The following is a 17399-nucleotide window of genomic DNA, read 5'->3' as shown; positions in this document are numbered from 1 at the left end:
TGCAGCAAGGGAAGGTCCTATTGAATGAGTTTGTCACCAACTCGGTCCTTTTCATTCCCATCATGACAGCTGGATTTATAAATCCAGTTATCAGTTGGCATGGATGTTACCAAACCAGCTGCTGCCACTAGAAAAGGTTCATCCCTGAGCCCGAATTCCCACAAATATTCTGAAGAATAATTCTACAAATCAGGCTTTGTGCAACGGCACTGAAAGAGGTTCAGGCTGTGTGCAGATGAAGCCTGTGTTTCCCACACCATCTAGTGGCAATCCTGCAAATGTGATGGGAATTAACATCTCACCCATGAGACAAAACCAAGGAGAAATCATTGCTAGGCCTGCAATGGACTCATCACATTGCTAGGGACTTACAGCTGCTTCAAGACAGCATATTTTAAACCTGCACACAAGCTGAACACTCTGGGGCCTGTAGCATTTATGGGAACACTGAACTAGATCACTTATTTCATAGCAAAGCAGCACCAACATACTGAACGTGTGCTCTGAGGAGGGGGCAGCAGTGCCAGGAGAGGTCTTGGTGCTTCAGTGCTACACACACACGAATGTGCTCAGGTGTCTGGTGTTTGCTGCTGGCAGGGATGGGAACATCACAGCAAATGTGGTGAGGCTGCAGCATTACAATGACACTGAAACAGGCACTTGCTGAGGAAGAATGTGGCATGAAGATACCAATGACAGAAGTTTGCTGAATCTCATTCCTGGAAAAGAAGAAGGAAGGAATCTTCACTTTGTCCCCCTTCCATAGTAAATTAATGGAGTATTTGAATCTCTTCTTGCTGACAGACCCCAAGTCTACTTTGTGCCTCTGGAGCAGTAAGAGGAAGGATGGCACAGGGTCTACAGGACCAGAAAACCTCCACTGCACAACTGACCTTACAGACTGACCTGAAGGCCAGAGGATGGGCAGCTATGAACATATGGGGCTGAGCTGTGAGTAGGTTTGGACAGGGCACACCACAGGCTCTGAAGGCATTACTGATCATTCCTTCACTTTGCAATCCAAACCCAACAGACTGGAGCAGATTTCTCGTGTGCAGACCCAGACAGCAACAGGAAGCAAAGCAAGACCTTTTTGGGATTACCAAGTTCCTTATGCTTCCATTACACCCTTCACACACTTCACTCACTTTGGCTGTGTGTGTAACTCCTCAGGAAGAGCTTTAGGAATCAAGTTTAAAATATGAATTAGACTTCAAGAAGGTTTGAAACAGATACTGGATTTATTGGTCAGCTATGAGTAGGAAAATACATTGGTAAAGAAAAAGAAGACCCTGTATATAAATATAATACTAACTAGTTAAAATTTGACCAAGAAGAAAGTTCCACTGAAGAGAACAGTAAAAGCCCTTGTTTACCATCAGACCATATTCAGTTTCCCATTTATCTTATTGAAGAGCTGCCTATAGACAATTGCAACATTCTTTGAGCTTAGTGCAGATAATGTGCTGGTTTTTGTTACATGAATGGTAAACAAGAGTTAGTCCAGTGCATTACACATTATACAGAAGTACTGTGAATAAAGACTAAGATATTCTATTTTAGACACTACTTAAACATACCAAGACACTTAAGTGTTACAAATTTATGCAACCAAAAGAAAAGAATAGCAGTTAACATACTAAAAAATACTGTGTCCGGCTGGATGAGAAAGGCTTTGCAACTGAAGCGGTTAACTGAACTTTTTAAAGTTTTACAGTGTAATTAGTTTTCTTTTTCCCCCTCCCCCACAATGGTGTTGCAATTCTTTTGTCTTTCATGCAGGTTTTGTGTGGTTGAAAAAGCAAAGCATAAGCTATTTTCTAAGCCTGCTCTAAAAAAAACAAAAAACCTTGAGAGATTTGCTGAAGTTACATCAAAGATGCATACAATGTTCTTAAAATCAGTTCTGTCAAATGCTAGCCAAATTCACCTTTAATTTAAAGCTGCTAAAAGGACAAAATAATTACAACACACACCAACTTATATGCTCTTTCCCCCCTACTTGTGTTATGTTAAAAGCAGTAACTTGTGGTATTAGTCTTGTACTCTAAACAACTGTTTTAGTTAAAGGTGTAGTTCAATTTACACTTTGACACCCAGAATTCTTGGTAAATGTAAATAAAACCAGACAAGATATGGCAGAGTGTACTTTAAGTGGAAAAAAGCCTGGTCTTACCTAAATAAATCCTTTCAACCCCAAGGATGTTCTGTGACTTTTGCTATATGTGCTTTTACAATAAGAACACTGAAGGTACATTATGGCAACACCCAAAACCACCTTGAATAAAAATATTGCAAATAACGATTTAATGTTAAAAACTATGAAGCAAACATTTTGATTTTGTGAAGACATGGTTTATTGCCTTACTCTATGTTATAGCTGGAAATTGAGACTTTTGAGTTAGATTTGTTTGACACAAGAATGTATTTTCTTTGAAAGATTGTTTGACAAAGTTTATCTCAGCTCTGTGTTTTGGTGCCATCTGGTCTTTCCCTATTTTCAAAACATTTCTCCTTCCTTCCTTCAGCCCCCAAGTCACAGCTGCAGTCCAGTTAAAACCCAGTGAAGTCAAAGGAGTGTCTTCAATGGATTCAGAGGGTTTTCAATCAAGACCTGATGGACTACTATAAAAGCTGGAGGAAATGGTTATTCAAATGGACCCTTAGACCATAAGGTGACTAAGCAGGAACAGTTGTGTCTCCAAAAGCACAAGGGGCCATATTTTCACATGCTGTCATAAATTCAAAGTTTTTTTTAAGACTAAGCAATAGAGGAGAACACATACTGGATAAAGCTCAAACCTTTAGAATCTAACAAGTGCACTCAAGCTCCAGCATCTATTAAAGTAAATTATCCCCCTCTAAAAAATACAAAACGAGTAAGTGCTTCCCTTCCCCTTCTGTAAAGCTTCCTGGACTCCTTACACAATCCAGACATCAGAAAAGAAAAATAGTTTGCTTAGTCTGACAAGCTAAATTGGCTCATCATTACTGGAAATTGTCATGATGTACATTACCAAGACATCATTAAGGAAACATGAGTAAAACACCTTTTATTCACACTTTACAAAAAAACCCCAAAAAACAAACAGAAAAAAAATAACACTACGCATTAAATCTACTACAGCAATACTACCAGCATTTCATTGTACTGATTATAAACTGGACATGTTTGGTGTTTTTACAACTAAAACCAAAACAAAATAACCCCAAGAGATCAGGTCCCAGACAAGGATTCAAGATCAAAATTTCTTGCACTGAAATTTTAAAATGTACATTTTACACATCCAAACTGTTTGTAATTTTTACTTTGAGCTTAAAACAGAATGGTTTGAGCACACTTGTGTGCTGACTACTTTTCAATAAAATTTTGAATCATTATTACCAATTCACTCTCTTTATATATAAAAAATTCACAATATTTAGAAAGTTTTCTCTTAATGCTCAGTGTCCTTTTGCTTCCCTGCCCGCAGCTGAAACAAAAGCTGTTTAAGACCAAGCTCTATTTCCATTATTAATTTTTTTTTTTTCACATTGATTATTCAAGTTGTATTAGTTTAAGGAGATGATGAATTCTCCCTTTTAGGATACAAATAGACAAGTTAAATTTGTAAGCTGTTATATACTTGGCTTCATGACACAAATGGCACTGAGGGTACACTATAACTTCAGTCTTGCTTGACACTTTAAAATAAGACTTGGTCACTTTAAAATATGATCTGAAGAATTGTCTTTGGGACCTGTATTGAAAATGCATTTATTTTACACTGCTTCATTAATAGAAAATGTAGGGCTAGGTTTTTATCTTCAAGGAATTATACTTTCTGAAACTGAGGAACACACAAATGAAAGAGAATCCACATGATAGTAATTAGTGGGAAAAACGGCACTGTGCAATGACACTGAAAGAAGCAGTGCATGGGCATTAGAAGCTAGAAACTGTGTACCCATAACCTGAACATGTTCCAAAGTGTGATATTCAATGCTTCACAAAGGAAAAAAAGATGCCACAGCTTATACAAAAGTATCTTCATAAAATTTTCACAAGTGTTAACATTATTTAAAAAAATAAAAGAGGATGCACAGGATCTCTCTGCATGCACAGGCAGTGCTAGTTGAGAACAAATTTAAGCAGGCACAGTGGAGATAGGACAAATATTGAAAACAGAAATGAAGAAGCTGTACACAAGTATCCCTAGATTTTACCTCAAAAGTTAGAGATGAGAAAAATATGTGAGTGTATACACATCAGCAATAACTTGCAATCCATAGATGTCTACTTATATTCACTGCTCAGCTTATCTGTTCTGCGAGAACTCTATGCCTCTTTCTTTTTTTTATCAGAAATAGAATGTATTTAGTTATCTCTGTAAGATATTAAGATTTTACAGGTTTGGAATTTGAAAGCAACGTTCTCAATTGAACATAAAAAGTAGTATAAAAGGGCTAACGAAACCCTAACAGTGCAAATCATTAGCAGAGAAAACCTGTGACAACCTCTTTTATACGCTGGCCTTTATAACACATGAAAACAGATAAAAATTTAGCCTTAGTTTACAATACAATCATTTTCCAAATCTGATTTTTCTTTTTTTTTTTTTTAAAGTACAAAATCTCATAAATCAGGTTTTCTGTTGTTCATATACAATCAATAAAGGCTAAATTCAAATTCTATATTTTACAAACAAGTCTGAAAAAGGAGGGAGTGAAGTACGGAGAATGTTCTGTGGATGTTCCTACTGGCCTCAAAAAAGTAGTGCTACAGATAACTGTGCAAAGAGAGTACACTGTATAACAATTCCCTATTTCAAGGCATGAAAATGTCACGTTGGAGAAAAGAAACAGGAAGGTTAATTGTAACATATTAAAGAAAGGTGCAAATGCACCAATCGCTGTGGAACAGTATACAAAGTATATTGGGCTCAGAATTGTGTCTGTTGATAGCACCTGGCTTTTACTATGTCTTTAGCAAATAATTAGATTTAAGATTAAGATTATTAAGAAAAAAAAAATCCCTGTTGGCCATACCTCACTCCTCTATATTCAGATTTTACAATTGTACAAGTTAGATTGAGGTTGCCCTCTAAAATGTATTTGACTACCTCCTGCCAGGGAGATGGATTCCATTTACAGGAGGCAGGAAAGGCAGCAAAAGCTCCAGTTGTGCAAAAAGTGAGAAGTGGTCAGAAGGGATGAGTGGATGTGGACAACCACTTATATTGTTCTCTATTAACCAATGATGATCCAAAGGTCCAAGAATGCCAAGTATGTTTAGCTGAGGTTTAGAGTAGAAGATGTAATCAATAATACCCTAAAAAAAAAGAAGAGGGGAAGAAAGATTATTGTTAGTATTTATTCTTGTCACAAGTTATTCTTCCAAACAAGAGGAGAGCTCAGTGTTACAAGTAATGAAATACCCCATTCCTTCTCTATAGCACATCATCACTTCAGGAGATTTCTTCTTCCTGCATCCCATGGGACGCTCAATATAGATTAGGAAAACAAAATACAATCCCACCCTGTATCACTTCTTCTATGCTTCTGTGGGTTTCAATTTGCAACCTCCTACAGAGCTTCAAATCAGATTTAGTTGATTCTGAAGAGGAAAAAAACATGTTTGTTTTCCCTGGGCAACAGAGAACTGAGAGTTTTCCAGAAGCAACATGGATTATTTCCTTGCAGAAGACAGTTTAAGTGCCTCTGTCATTTAGACTGGAGCGCTACAAACTTACTGTTTACAGGGAAGGTTAAGAGCACCCCAACTCTTGCAAATGTATTTCAAGTTACTAAAAAGAATAAGATGGTTTCTAGGAGACTGAAGTGCTGGGCATTCTGGTTTGCTATGCTTAAAATATAAACTTGGTGAACTTAGCTACACCAACAGATTAACTTATGTAACAACTTCATAGAGCAAATCATATTAGTTACACTTGAAAATGGAAAACATTTCCAAAATATCAGCAAGTCCTTACCTTGAAGTCAAATGTGTAATTTGTATAAGGCATTAGACCATTCTCATAGGCACTCTTCAACTTGAAACCATGTGTAATTCTTCCATTTGTTGTCCCATTTTTTCCATTACAGCTGAAGTTAGTAAGACTTTCATTGTATCTCAGTTCCTTAAAATCTTTGTGGTTTGTTTCCACTCCACCAGTGCTCAAGTACTCAACGACACCTGTGAGGAGACACATCACAAACAAGAAGGTATTAACAAGCATTCAACAAACAAGTGTGTGTAGGTACTTGAAGTCAGACATGCAGCTTCAGGTTTTATGTAAGCAAAACCTTAACAATACACAATATAGTCAACAGTAGTTCTTTTAAAATACTGCAGGACAATGTAAATGTGTATCAAAAACAACTGTAACACAGAACAATGAGCCACGCTTTGATCAGAAATAATGAGAAGGTTAGAAAGGAATAGATTGGGAAGGGCAAGATGAAAAAATCAGAAGTAAAATTCTATCAATGCTAGTTATCAGCTTCCCATTCTCCTTGCTTCTGTGCTCAGGTCCTGCCCTTCAATGCTCTTCAGCTAAAGCATTGCAAAAAAGCAAACTTCTGAAACACTACTTCAAATGAACTTAACTTTAAGAGGGCTGGAAAGCCAAATTGATTAGATTTGTGTCATAGAAAACTATGATTGTGCCTCAATTTCAGAACAGTGTGAACTTCCAGAACTTTAACTGTGTTAATGTTCTGGAAGGTAAAAGAAGCAGTTAGCTGTTCTGAAGACACAATCACCACTAGCGGTACTGGCATTCCTGGGATCAAAAAGAATCACATTTCCATTACTGCTGAGCAATAACTGCTCCTAAAACCCCTAACAAATGTTAACAGTTGCCAGGATGAGGCCACAAAGAAGTGGATCAGGAATGGAGACTATTATATTGAACAATCAGCTATAAAAAAGAAGGATTGCAATTGAGTACAGCACTTCAGCTGAGGAAGCCAAGGTGGCAGTAATTGAAGATGTTCTTTTCTTGCACTTTATAAAGTTGCCACCAAGTCAAGAAACAAAGTTCCATGTTAGTAAAGAGCTCTGGAAAGTCCCCTTTTGAAGGGGACATACTGTGTTTTAAAGTTTTAAAACACTGGAGCTACAGAAAATGATTGTATGGTAGCAAATTTAAAGGTAAAAAATTATCTTCTCACACTTAAAATTAAGAAAACCCAATTATCAGTAACAAACTCATGTTTCTAGTCATTTTTGGAAGATATTTTAAAATACAGGAACAAAGCCGGGGAAAATAATAATACTGGAAATGCTTCTGAAAGACTTGACACAGCTCTACTAATAGGGACAGACAAATAAGGTCACTTGCAAATGAAACAGTTCTACCTTCTCTTCCCTTAGTACCTCTAGAGCTTATATTATCAAACAATGCATTCTCTAAGATGAAAAACTTAAATTGTTACACACTTGAAACAGTCTAAAGAATAAGAAATAGAACTCTTACCAGAGTCTGGTAGAGAATTGAGATCTGCACACAGTACAAGTGGAATGGTTCCAAGTTCTCCCGAAACACCAGGTTTGAGACTACGAGAAGCTTTATCAATAATGTTCTTTACCTCGGACAGGAACATCATAGTCTGAACCAGCTTCACATCAGAATAATCTGGGTCCCAATGCATATGTGCATTAGCTACAAGAACTAGCTGCTTTTCCATCCCAAGATGTGGCTTTCCAGCTAAAATTTAAAATCAGTTATTTATTGAAAATCAGTCAGCAACAGAAAACACTATTACAGAATTTTAAACAAAATGTTTGAGGGGACGAAAAAATAAAATACCAGTGTGAATTCAAGAGGGTTAAAATAATTTGAATGAAGAGGGTCAGGTAACTCCTCTTACATTTAAGAAGTGTTTTAGGTGATATAAAGCATTAGGAATGGTATTTCGCATTCAAGACCATTAACAGACAATCTTGTTACATGTAATGCTTTTGTATTCACTGAAAATTAACATAAGTAACAGATAATCCTAATTACGGGCAAATAGTGTTGCTCTAAAAAATTACAGCAGCTTTCCTCAGGCTATCATAGCAAAAAGGCTCTGTTCACATCTTACTAGGCAGCAAGCCCTGAATTCTAAGTTGTCCACATTCTAAGCTACCTCTCTTGCTAGAAGTGTTCCTTAAAAGGCTTGTTTGCTACAATCTGAATTAATAAAATATCATTTGGATAAATATAACGCAGATTGAGTAGGTTCCCACTGAGATACTTATAAAGCCAATTTACATTTCCTAAATTAAGAATGACAGGGCAGAACAAACAGGTTGTGTCAGCATGACAGTAAAGAAAATAAGTTAAAATGATGCAGACACATGATCCAGAAACACACAACTAACAGCACCTGGTTCTTTGATACTTGTACATAATTTTAAGATAAAACCCCAAAACCAAAAAAACCAATAACAAAATCACTCAAATTCAAGTCTTTGTATCTTTTTTTTTCCTTAAATACATGCGAGGAAAAAAAAAATCTTCATCATTTAAGCAATATGACTTTTCCCTAAAATCCTCTTTGGAAATAAATTAGTGTGAACATACACTGTACAAAGCCTGCATACTCACCTGCAGGACCTACTTCCTCTTGTTTAATATGACAAAAGTAATTTATTTTTCATTTACAAAATACCATCTATTAAAAAAATAAACGAGATGGGACTTACATGACATTTCTATCAACTCCTTTCGCAGTTCTAACAGAACAGCAACTCCAATGTTATCCTTTGTCATAACTCTGTTCAGCATAGCCTCTGAACCTTCTGAGTTTGCCATTGCTAGTTGATTGAACTCAACAGTATGCTTTTGAACCAAAGTAAATCTGCAAGAAAAACATAATATATATGTTTTTCAGCAGCCAGGTACAGTAAGAAATGTTATGGGTAATTCTTCTTTTAATTAAAGCTCAAACATATTTATAATGTGAAAATCTCAGCCAGTCACATAATTTTGTAAAATTCTAAAATGAACTCAAGGGATATAGTTTTCCTAGTAATTTTCATATAGTTTATAGTACCTTAGTTACAATTAGAAGATTTTATTAAGAGAGGGATATTATAGGGAAGTCAGGTTTGTTTCTAACTCTGCATCTGTTCCTAGTTCAAAGATGCAGGCTTAATAGAGAGGGACATGAAATAATTTTTCTAAGCCATTTGATATTAAACCTGGCACCTTCATTTACTTGTGAACACACAGGAATGGAATCAGGAAGGGACATTATTGCCATCATACTTCAACAGTTGTAAAAGTGCAACCAGCAAGTGCTGCAGCTCTTAAATGATTAGGTTTTTCTTTTTTTGCAGCAGTGTGCAGTGGTACCTTGTCTTTTGCTTTAATGAAGGCTAACGTATCAAAAAGTCAATCTCATCTGAGGTCCCAGTTCAGCAATTTGGGAGATAAAAATTCCCTTACTCAAAAAAAACCCAAAAGGCAAGAAAATCTGTTTCACTTTTCATTATTTCCCTAATTTTCTACTGTTACCATCTAAAGGTTGGGACACACACATACTCAAGTTTGTTTGTTTTTACTGAGCTCCCAACCAGCACTGCTCAAACAGAATGAAATCTCATTCAACTTAACAAAATTTCAGGGGTAAATTTTTTATTGCTAGTTCAACACAGCCTGATTTCTCTCGAACAAACCATGGAGTAGGAATGCTCTGTATGAAACCCTGCCTGGCTACAAAAGGGCAATTAAAGCCAAATGGTTTGAGCTATAGACCAACCTGAGAAATTATGTAAAAGACAGCAAGAGACCACAGAAGGTTTTGCAAACCACATCACTTACTTTTCTGTTTTGAAAAATATTGCACAACCATCGACATGTTTTCTTTCCTGTTCTGACATTGTCCTAGCTCTAGATTTTGGACTGAAGAATCCATTATAGCCACGTTCTTTCAATTCTACCAGGAAAAAACTGTAGTACTGCTCCGTTTCAACCTCCTGTAAAGTAAAGGCAGCACAGCATGAACATACTATTAGCAAAATACGGAAAACAGATATTATTTAGACTCTTCAGAAGTGTAAATCACTTTCAAATTAGATTTAAGGGAAAAAGAATCTAAGAATTAAGTACATCAGAGAATGCAAACTCAAGAGCAATATCCCTATTTTAAGAAAATATAAATGAATTTCTGTAATCCCTGGAGTTATGATTATTTCAAGCCTCTTATTTGAAAATGTGTCAATTACAGCCCCACATACACACACAGGCACAAAGACACCCCCACGAACACTGCTTTGATCAGGGGCTGCTGGTTCCCATTCCAACTGCGGGGGCTGAGAGCCTTCTTTTGATGTCAAGCAACAAATAACGTTCTAAACATCACTTCTTTTTTCTTTTGTTTGCAGAAGGTTTTGAAAACAGACCATTTACTATAAATACACTTAATGTGAAGAAACCAGCACACGGGAATAGAAAGGGGAAAGAAATAATGGTGTATTTCTTACCTGCAGACTTATGATGTCAGCATTGCAGCTCAGTATTTCCTGCATAATGGCTTTTTTTCTGTATTCCCAGTTCAAGGCCCAGGATGGACAATAGCCATACAGCTGCCGGGTGGCATATTTGTCACAGAGGACGTTGTAACACATGACAGAGAACAAGGCTGCAGAACAATAATTTTACTTACACACTGATAGATTAAAAAAAAATGCACAATTATGTTCTTGACTTTTGTCTTCTGTGAATTTATCAATTCACGCTTCATTTGTTTCAACCAAAACACAGCCTGTGTATCTGTGCTAAAAAAAATTTTTGGTTCTTCTAGGGAGACAAATTGCATGTTTGGACTTATGGCAGCTGTCTTCTAGCATTTAATTAGGAAACAAACACCCCCTTTATATGGTTAATGCAGAATAGAGCAGACAAATGTATTTTGTGCTAAGTGGTGCTCTACTGTGAAAAGCCTAAAACAATGTAAGTGTATCTGAACACTTGTATTTGCCAGCTACACAAAGGTCTGCAAGTCTACAATTAGATTCTTTAAAATCTAGGTTAATTATTGTCACCAGAAACTGTAACAGATCCGTAGGCAGGGTAAGAATCCTTTCATACAAAGTGTAGGCAAATTAACCCCCCCAGATACTTCCACCTCAAAAAGCCATTGAGGCATAGGGCAAGAAACATTTCATCTCTGTATTAATTTGAAACAGGAGTAATAATGAGACAGCCTGGGGCAACTTGACAGGTAATCCAGCAGCATGGATTTGGGGGGTTGTTTTCATTGGGGTTTTATGTTTGTTTGTTTTTAAAAAGCACTTAAAGAATTTGTAGTACAAAAACGAGATACTTGGAAGCTCCTCTCAAATGCAGAAAAAAGAAACAAGATCATTGTTTGAAGATACAGAAAATTGAGGAAAAGAATCCTGAGCTGACTTGGATCAAAGTCCAGCATTTTGAAAACAAATAAATAGGTACATCAAAATAGAAGCTGCATTAACATCATGATCTTTGAAACAATCACCTTAATAATAGGAGAAAGTAATGAACATCAGTCCTGAAAGGGAGGACACTATAATAATTGAGAAAGACACTAAGATTTTTGATGTGCAGGTAAATAGAAAATGCTGTATTTTAAACAACTTATGTGAGGGAAAAAAAAATAGTAAAGAATTAAATATTACCTGAATCCCAACAGCAAGAAAAATGCTGAATCAAGGATGATACCCTGGTTACTTAAAACAATTCTACATTTTCTGGAAATCATGCTCAAATGCTTCAATTTTTTTTTAAAATCTTCAACAAATGTTAAATTAAGCCTTTTACAATTCCACTATTTAACTAATTGTGGACAACAGTTTCAATTCCTGTGAGGCGGATGTTAATTAAAAATAAATTACTTTAGAGTAAAAGATGGGTAAATCTGGAACAGGTGCTCCAGTTGGGATAGAATGACTTCAGCTGGCTGGTCAGCACTGCAGAGATGATTGGTTAATTCAAGCATTAACTTTTTTCCCAGTAAAGATCAACAGCTTTTATTAAAAGGAAAACAGAAGAATTTAGAAATCCTTGAAGTGTTACAGTACCTGTTGGTCTTGTACGGTCTGGTTCTTGCAACATAATCCAAGATCTTGGAGGTGGCTGTTCTGTCGAAACTACGGGAACATTTTAAAATAGAGATACAACAAGTGATAATCACATTTATTTTACACAGCAGAAATAAATGTTTTAAGAATGATCACTTACTTCTTTTTGCAGTACCTGCCAAATTATCAAGCAAATAGTTCAGTAGCCTTCGTGTCCCATCTGGTTCCTGATACAGGTTCAGAATATCCTGTGTAAGTGGGTTTCCTACAAACCAATTCACAGGAATATTGAATAAAATATACAAAACTATTACAGACTTGCACATCAGTGTTTAAAGCTGGCATCTTGGAGACAAGACCTACTATGAACTACTTCGGGGTTTCAGATCTCTTCAATCCCACAAAACCCTGGATGTGTGGACAGCCCTAGTGAAGTTTAACCACGTTCCTTGCTGATTCTGCTTAGGGACTGAGCACCCTGAGGGTAACTCCTTGGACTAAGAGCAGTGAAGAACTGGTGTGGTCTAATGGGCAGAGCTGATGAACACAACAAACACAGGAGCCACCTCTGCTTGGTGAGAAACATCCACCAGTAGTTGATCTGACAGTCAGATCTGAGCAGAGACTGCCATCTGCCAAACGTAAGCAGATTGCAAAAATTGTAATGGACAACGCACACTGCCATTGCCCAGTTTTAAGGGGGAGAAAAACAGACTTTGGAGACTTAGCAGTGTTTAGAGGTTTTATATCTCTCAGTGCTTCTGATTTTGTCACTCAAAATTCCCCAAGGCCAGCAATTTTATAGCTAGAATCCATACAGTTCAGAGGAAAAAAAATTGGGAAAAGACTTAAATTGCTGCTTGCATAAACAGCACAGTACCCTGCAGCTGTACAAAGCATGTTCCCTTTCTGGCTGGAGATGTACCACAGTTAACCACAGACTATTTCTTAGTTAAAGCAAAACTGCATTCAACTCCTATGCAAGCAACAGAAAGCTTCTGCTCACTCTGCAAAAAGAAAAGCAAACCTCTTTCTATGGGCACTGCTCTGCCAAACCTGCTATTTTTCTAAATAATCTCTAAATAACGGTATTTATAAATGTGGAGTGAGCAGCTACATCTGGGATTGCTAATCAGTAACATTTTATGAACTAGCAGACTACAGCCATTACAACTCAGCAGCAGTATCACTAAACAAGGACAGATACCAAGAAAAAAGCAGCAATACCTTTCAGACCCAAAGTCTGTAACTGGAACAGTTTTCCCAGCTCAAAAGGTAAAACTCGTAACAGGTTGTTATTTAAATGTAGTTCCCTGTAGACAGAGCAAGAATCATATGGGGCTGAAAACAGAGCAATGTTTATCTGCAGCAGTACAAGAATTGAACTAAAAGAGAATCAATACAGTAGCAAACCACATTATTGAAAAACTCAGAGACTAAACAGCAAGAGTTAGGGAAATCCTGCTGTACTCAAACACACACACCTAGACAAAACACGTTATGTTGAAGTACTGAGGAATGGAGCTGTTTGGAGAGTTTATCTTAAACAGTCAGACATTTTGTGAACATTAGCAATAATTCAACACTTTTGTATCTATAAGTGATGAAGCAGTAACAGCTCAGACAAACTAGACCATGAAACAGGTCAGCTGCGATTAAGAAATAAAGGGAAATTATATCTCTGAAACCAAATTAAAAAATCCAGGATCATGGCACTATGATTACAACAATGACATTACTATGCAGTAGTCATTTACAACAGTAATTTTCTGTTGGTTAGGGAGGTTTTCTTTTCATAATTTCAGTGGTAAGACAAAATATTTGCTTTGTAACTCACAAAACCAATATGCAGACGGGAACAGAATTCATGTCCTGAATTCTGATATCCCAACAAACTGGGCAGAGAAAATAGACTTGTTAGGAGCTTTTCACTTTCCTAAATGCATTCCCACTAAGCAGTGAAGACTTTCATAGAATCAATCAGTATAAAGTTGCTGCTTCAAAGTGTTTACAACTTGGCGCCTAGAGACTTGACGAGTATTTTTGGCAACAAAGAGAAAAAAAAAGAAGGAAACCTGGAGGGCAAGAGTTAATTTAACTCTTTTTGATTTCTACAGAACAACATTTGAGGGTTTCAATGTCTTTCTTGTCATAAGCAGCTCAGGCATGAACCCGGGGTTTGAGGTGTGGCCTGAGCAGTGCCCAGCACAGGGGGACAGTCACTGCCCTGGTCCTACTGCCACACCACTGCTGATCCAGGCCAGGTGTTATCAGCTTTCTCAGCCACCTGGGCATACCTGCTTCATGTCCAGCTGCTGTTGACCACCCCCACCAGGTCCTTTTCCTGCAGGCAGCATCCCAGACACTGTTCCCCAAAACTGGAGTGCTGCTGGCTTGTGACCCACGTGTAGGACCCAGCACTTCACCTCACTGAACCCCACACCATCAGCCATGGCCTCTGCATCCAGCCTGGTCAGATCCCGCTGCAGAGCCTTCCTGCCCTCCAGCAGATCAACCCTTCCACCCAGCTCTGTGTCATCTGCAAATGCACTGGGGGTGCACTCAAGTTCTTTCAAGCACATCAAGAGAATCTGTTTTACAGCTGAGCTTTCCAAGATAACATGTTACAGTGTTTATTTTTTCCTCCTTTTTCTGCAAGGATCAGGAGTCCCACTGCTCTGACACCTCTTTTTTCAACTACTTGCAGTAAAAGGGAGATGAAAGGAGTCTTGGGTGAGCTCTACAGTATAGACTAAACCCAGCGCTCCAGATGTGGGAGCTGGGAGAGCTGTTATCAGCTCTCAGCGTTGAGAGCACAAATGATTTCTGTGGCTCTGGATATCAGCAATGCCCAGGGTTGAATTACCATTAGTTTGAACAACTTCCCAGAATCCAGGGGAAGTGTCTGCAGCGAGAGCCAGCCTGAAACACAAAACCCCAGCCCAGCTGGGACTTGCAGTCTGCTATCACATGGGATGTGCTTATGGGTTTTTCTTCACTTTCACCACAGAGAAAAAAAACCATGTACCAGCTGCAATTACTGAGGAGCACAGTGGGTTCATGCACAGCTTTTCACATCTAGAGATCTACGCTCGTGTTATGTTTTGGTCATAAATACAAAACTTACGTGATCCTCAACCATAGCTACACATTTCATATTTACAAGATTTAGCCTTCTTTGCTCAGAAGAAACTTAGGACTTGCAAGAGCTGAAGCTTCATAGAATCAGCCAGAATAAATCAAGAGAAGTGTTGGGAAAAAGGCATAATGACTTGACATTACTGATGACTCTGCACCGCTAAGCTATCTCCATGTCACAAGTGTTACATTTACAAAAATGTTTTCAAAGGAAAAAGACTGAAAGGAGGCTAATGAAGTACAAAGATGAATTTGAGAATATTCCAGTAAATTTAGGGTTGCTAGCTCACAATATCCAAGGAGTTAGATAAAGAAGGGAAGGAACCTGTCACTAATAACTGTGTTTAATTGAAATAGTAATGCAAAGAACTAGAGCTTAGAACAGACTCCTTCCCAGTTGAAAGCAACTATACAACATGCTACAAAACAGAGCTGCCAATTATGCTTCAAAAAGCAAGGTCCCTTTGCTCAGCCTCCAAGGTTGAGACTTGAACTGCTCTGGAATTTGAGCTTTTAGTACCAATTTAATCAGCTAGTTTAATCCTCTCCAACAGAGCAGACTTTTCTAAAGGGGAGGAAAATGCAATGACAGATATTTCTATGTGCAAACTTGCTTTGCTTCGAGTTTCACAAAAGCTGTGCTGGCAGTCCATTTCTCTATTATTGTCTTTACTTCTAATAACATTTCAGACTCTATGTTTTCTGGATTTGAGAAAGCTGTTAATAAATATCTTCTAAATTAATAGCAATGAAGGCAATTACTGGCAACTGTCGAATAAACCTAAGATAAGGCTCTTCCTGTGGGTCAAGTGCAAAAGACTGTTGCCTGCAAATATTTAGTCTTATATAAATAATTTATATATTTATGTAACAGTGTTTCAAAAACAAAGTAAAATGCTGCAGCCTTAAGTATAATCTAAATAGGCATCATTATTCATATTTCACTTCCAAAAGGAGTTTTCATTCCACTCTAACTTTGTACACCTTGGTATTGCAAAACTGAAGGGAAAAAAAACCTTGAAAAGATGTGATTAGAACATTTTTTTCTCCTCCCCAGTTTGCACAGGAATGCAGTTACATCACAGCAAAGGTGGGGAGGAGATGATAGTAGACATTTTGCAATTGTTATACAATACACAGAACAAGAACTATTACTAATTATTAAATATGAATAAAGAGGAAAACATTATAGTTAGCACAATTATAAATGTTTAATCTGACCTTTTCCCTACCTTACTGTGAGTTAAAAGCAATTTTTTTTTTGGCACATCACTTGCTTTTTGAGAAAAACACCACGTAAAAGATTTGTAAAAGAATCTGGAAGGAGATGCTTGAGAGGAAACCTGACTTGGAAAAATATAAAATGGGTGATTGCCATCAAACCAAGCACTTCTGAGGCTCATTCTGTGCTGTCATACATCAGGACAGGAGATCAGAGAAAAGGCAGTATTGCTATAGTTGCACAGCCCACAGCAAGTACTCAGGGAGGCAGATAAGAAGGGAACAAAGGGGAATTTACTTCTGCTGAAATTTAAACTGTCGCTACAAAGATAATAAAAGAACAATTTTAACTCCTGTTAGGATTTCCATACCTGAGTGACACCATGTTTCCGAGCTCTGCTGGTAAACTGCGAATTTTATTAGAGGACAAGTCCAGATATACCAGATTGTGAAGCTTGGCAATGTCTGAAGGAATACGGGATAAGGAATTGTCACTGAGATGCAAAGCTGTCAAATGGGTCAGTGTCCACAACGATGAACTTAAGCTTCTCACTTTCCCTATGGAAAAAAGGTACAACAGAAAATACAACATTTAAAATACATAGATTTAGCAATAACAGCACAGTTTTCAAGTATGGATGGGGCAAGGGAGCTTGAGGGGAGTTTTGCTTGGGTTTTTTTGGTGGGTTTTAATATTATTATTTTATTCCATGAAAATTCCATTAATCACTGATTCTATAGATGAAAAACTTGTCATTGTGTGAGAGAATGCAAGATATTGCCAAGGATGCTGAAGATTGTTTTTCTCAATCCATACTTAAGGATTAAACATCTGTCTTTCTCTGGTTCCATACAAGACAAAACATTTACTAGATGGCCATGAATTTATCATTAACAGAGATGTAAGAAACAGATTTTTTTCAATTATAGTTTATGTCTGAGATGAAAGACAGTGCTTCGGTTCACCCCTTATTTCTGCACATCTTTCAAACCAAAAAATCTTTAT

General features: G+C 37.3%; 1 protein-coding gene across 4 annotated transcripts in view; it reads right to left on the bottom strand.

The window, feature by feature from the left end:
• Window positions 1-1218: 1218 nt before the first annotated feature.
• Window positions 1219-17399, bottom strand: part of CNOT6 (CCR4-NOT transcription complex subunit 6) — a 32713-nt gene continuing 16532 nt past the window's right edge. For 3 of the 4 annotated variants that reach the window (XM_085073642.1, XM_085073643.1, XM_085073644.1), the window contains exons 3-12: window positions 16765-16951; window positions 13262-13347; window positions 12195-12299; window positions 12035-12103; window positions 10457-10614; window positions 9795-9949; window positions 8675-8829; window positions 7461-7691; window positions 5973-6175; window positions 1219-5311 (exon numbers count right to left, since the gene is read on the bottom strand). In XM_085073642.1, the coding sequence (XP_084929768.1) occupies window positions 5099-5311; window positions 5973-6175; window positions 7461-7691; window positions 8675-8829; window positions 9795-9949; window positions 10457-10614; window positions 12035-12103; window positions 12195-12299; window positions 13262-13347; window positions 16765-16951 (1562 nt within the window). In that variant the 3' untranslated portion in view covers window positions 1219-5098. The remainder of the gene's footprint in view (window positions 5312-5972; window positions 6176-7460; window positions 7692-8674; window positions 8830-9794; window positions 9950-10456; window positions 10615-12034; window positions 12104-12194; window positions 12300-13261; window positions 13348-16764; window positions 16952-17399) is intronic. The other variant, XM_085073645.1, reaches the window with a different exon arrangement.

Source organism: Lichenostomus cassidix, chromosome 13, assembly GCF_008360975.1.
Source record: "Lichenostomus cassidix isolate B80296 chromosome 13, HeHo_3.0, whole genome shotgun sequence".
In the NCBI taxonomy this organism is placed as follows: domain Eukaryota; kingdom Metazoa; phylum Chordata; class Aves; order Passeriformes; family Meliphagidae; genus Lichenostomus; species Lichenostomus cassidix.
The sequence above is the reverse complement of the archived record's forward strand: the minus strand, read 5'-3'. Positions and strand labels throughout refer to the sequence as shown.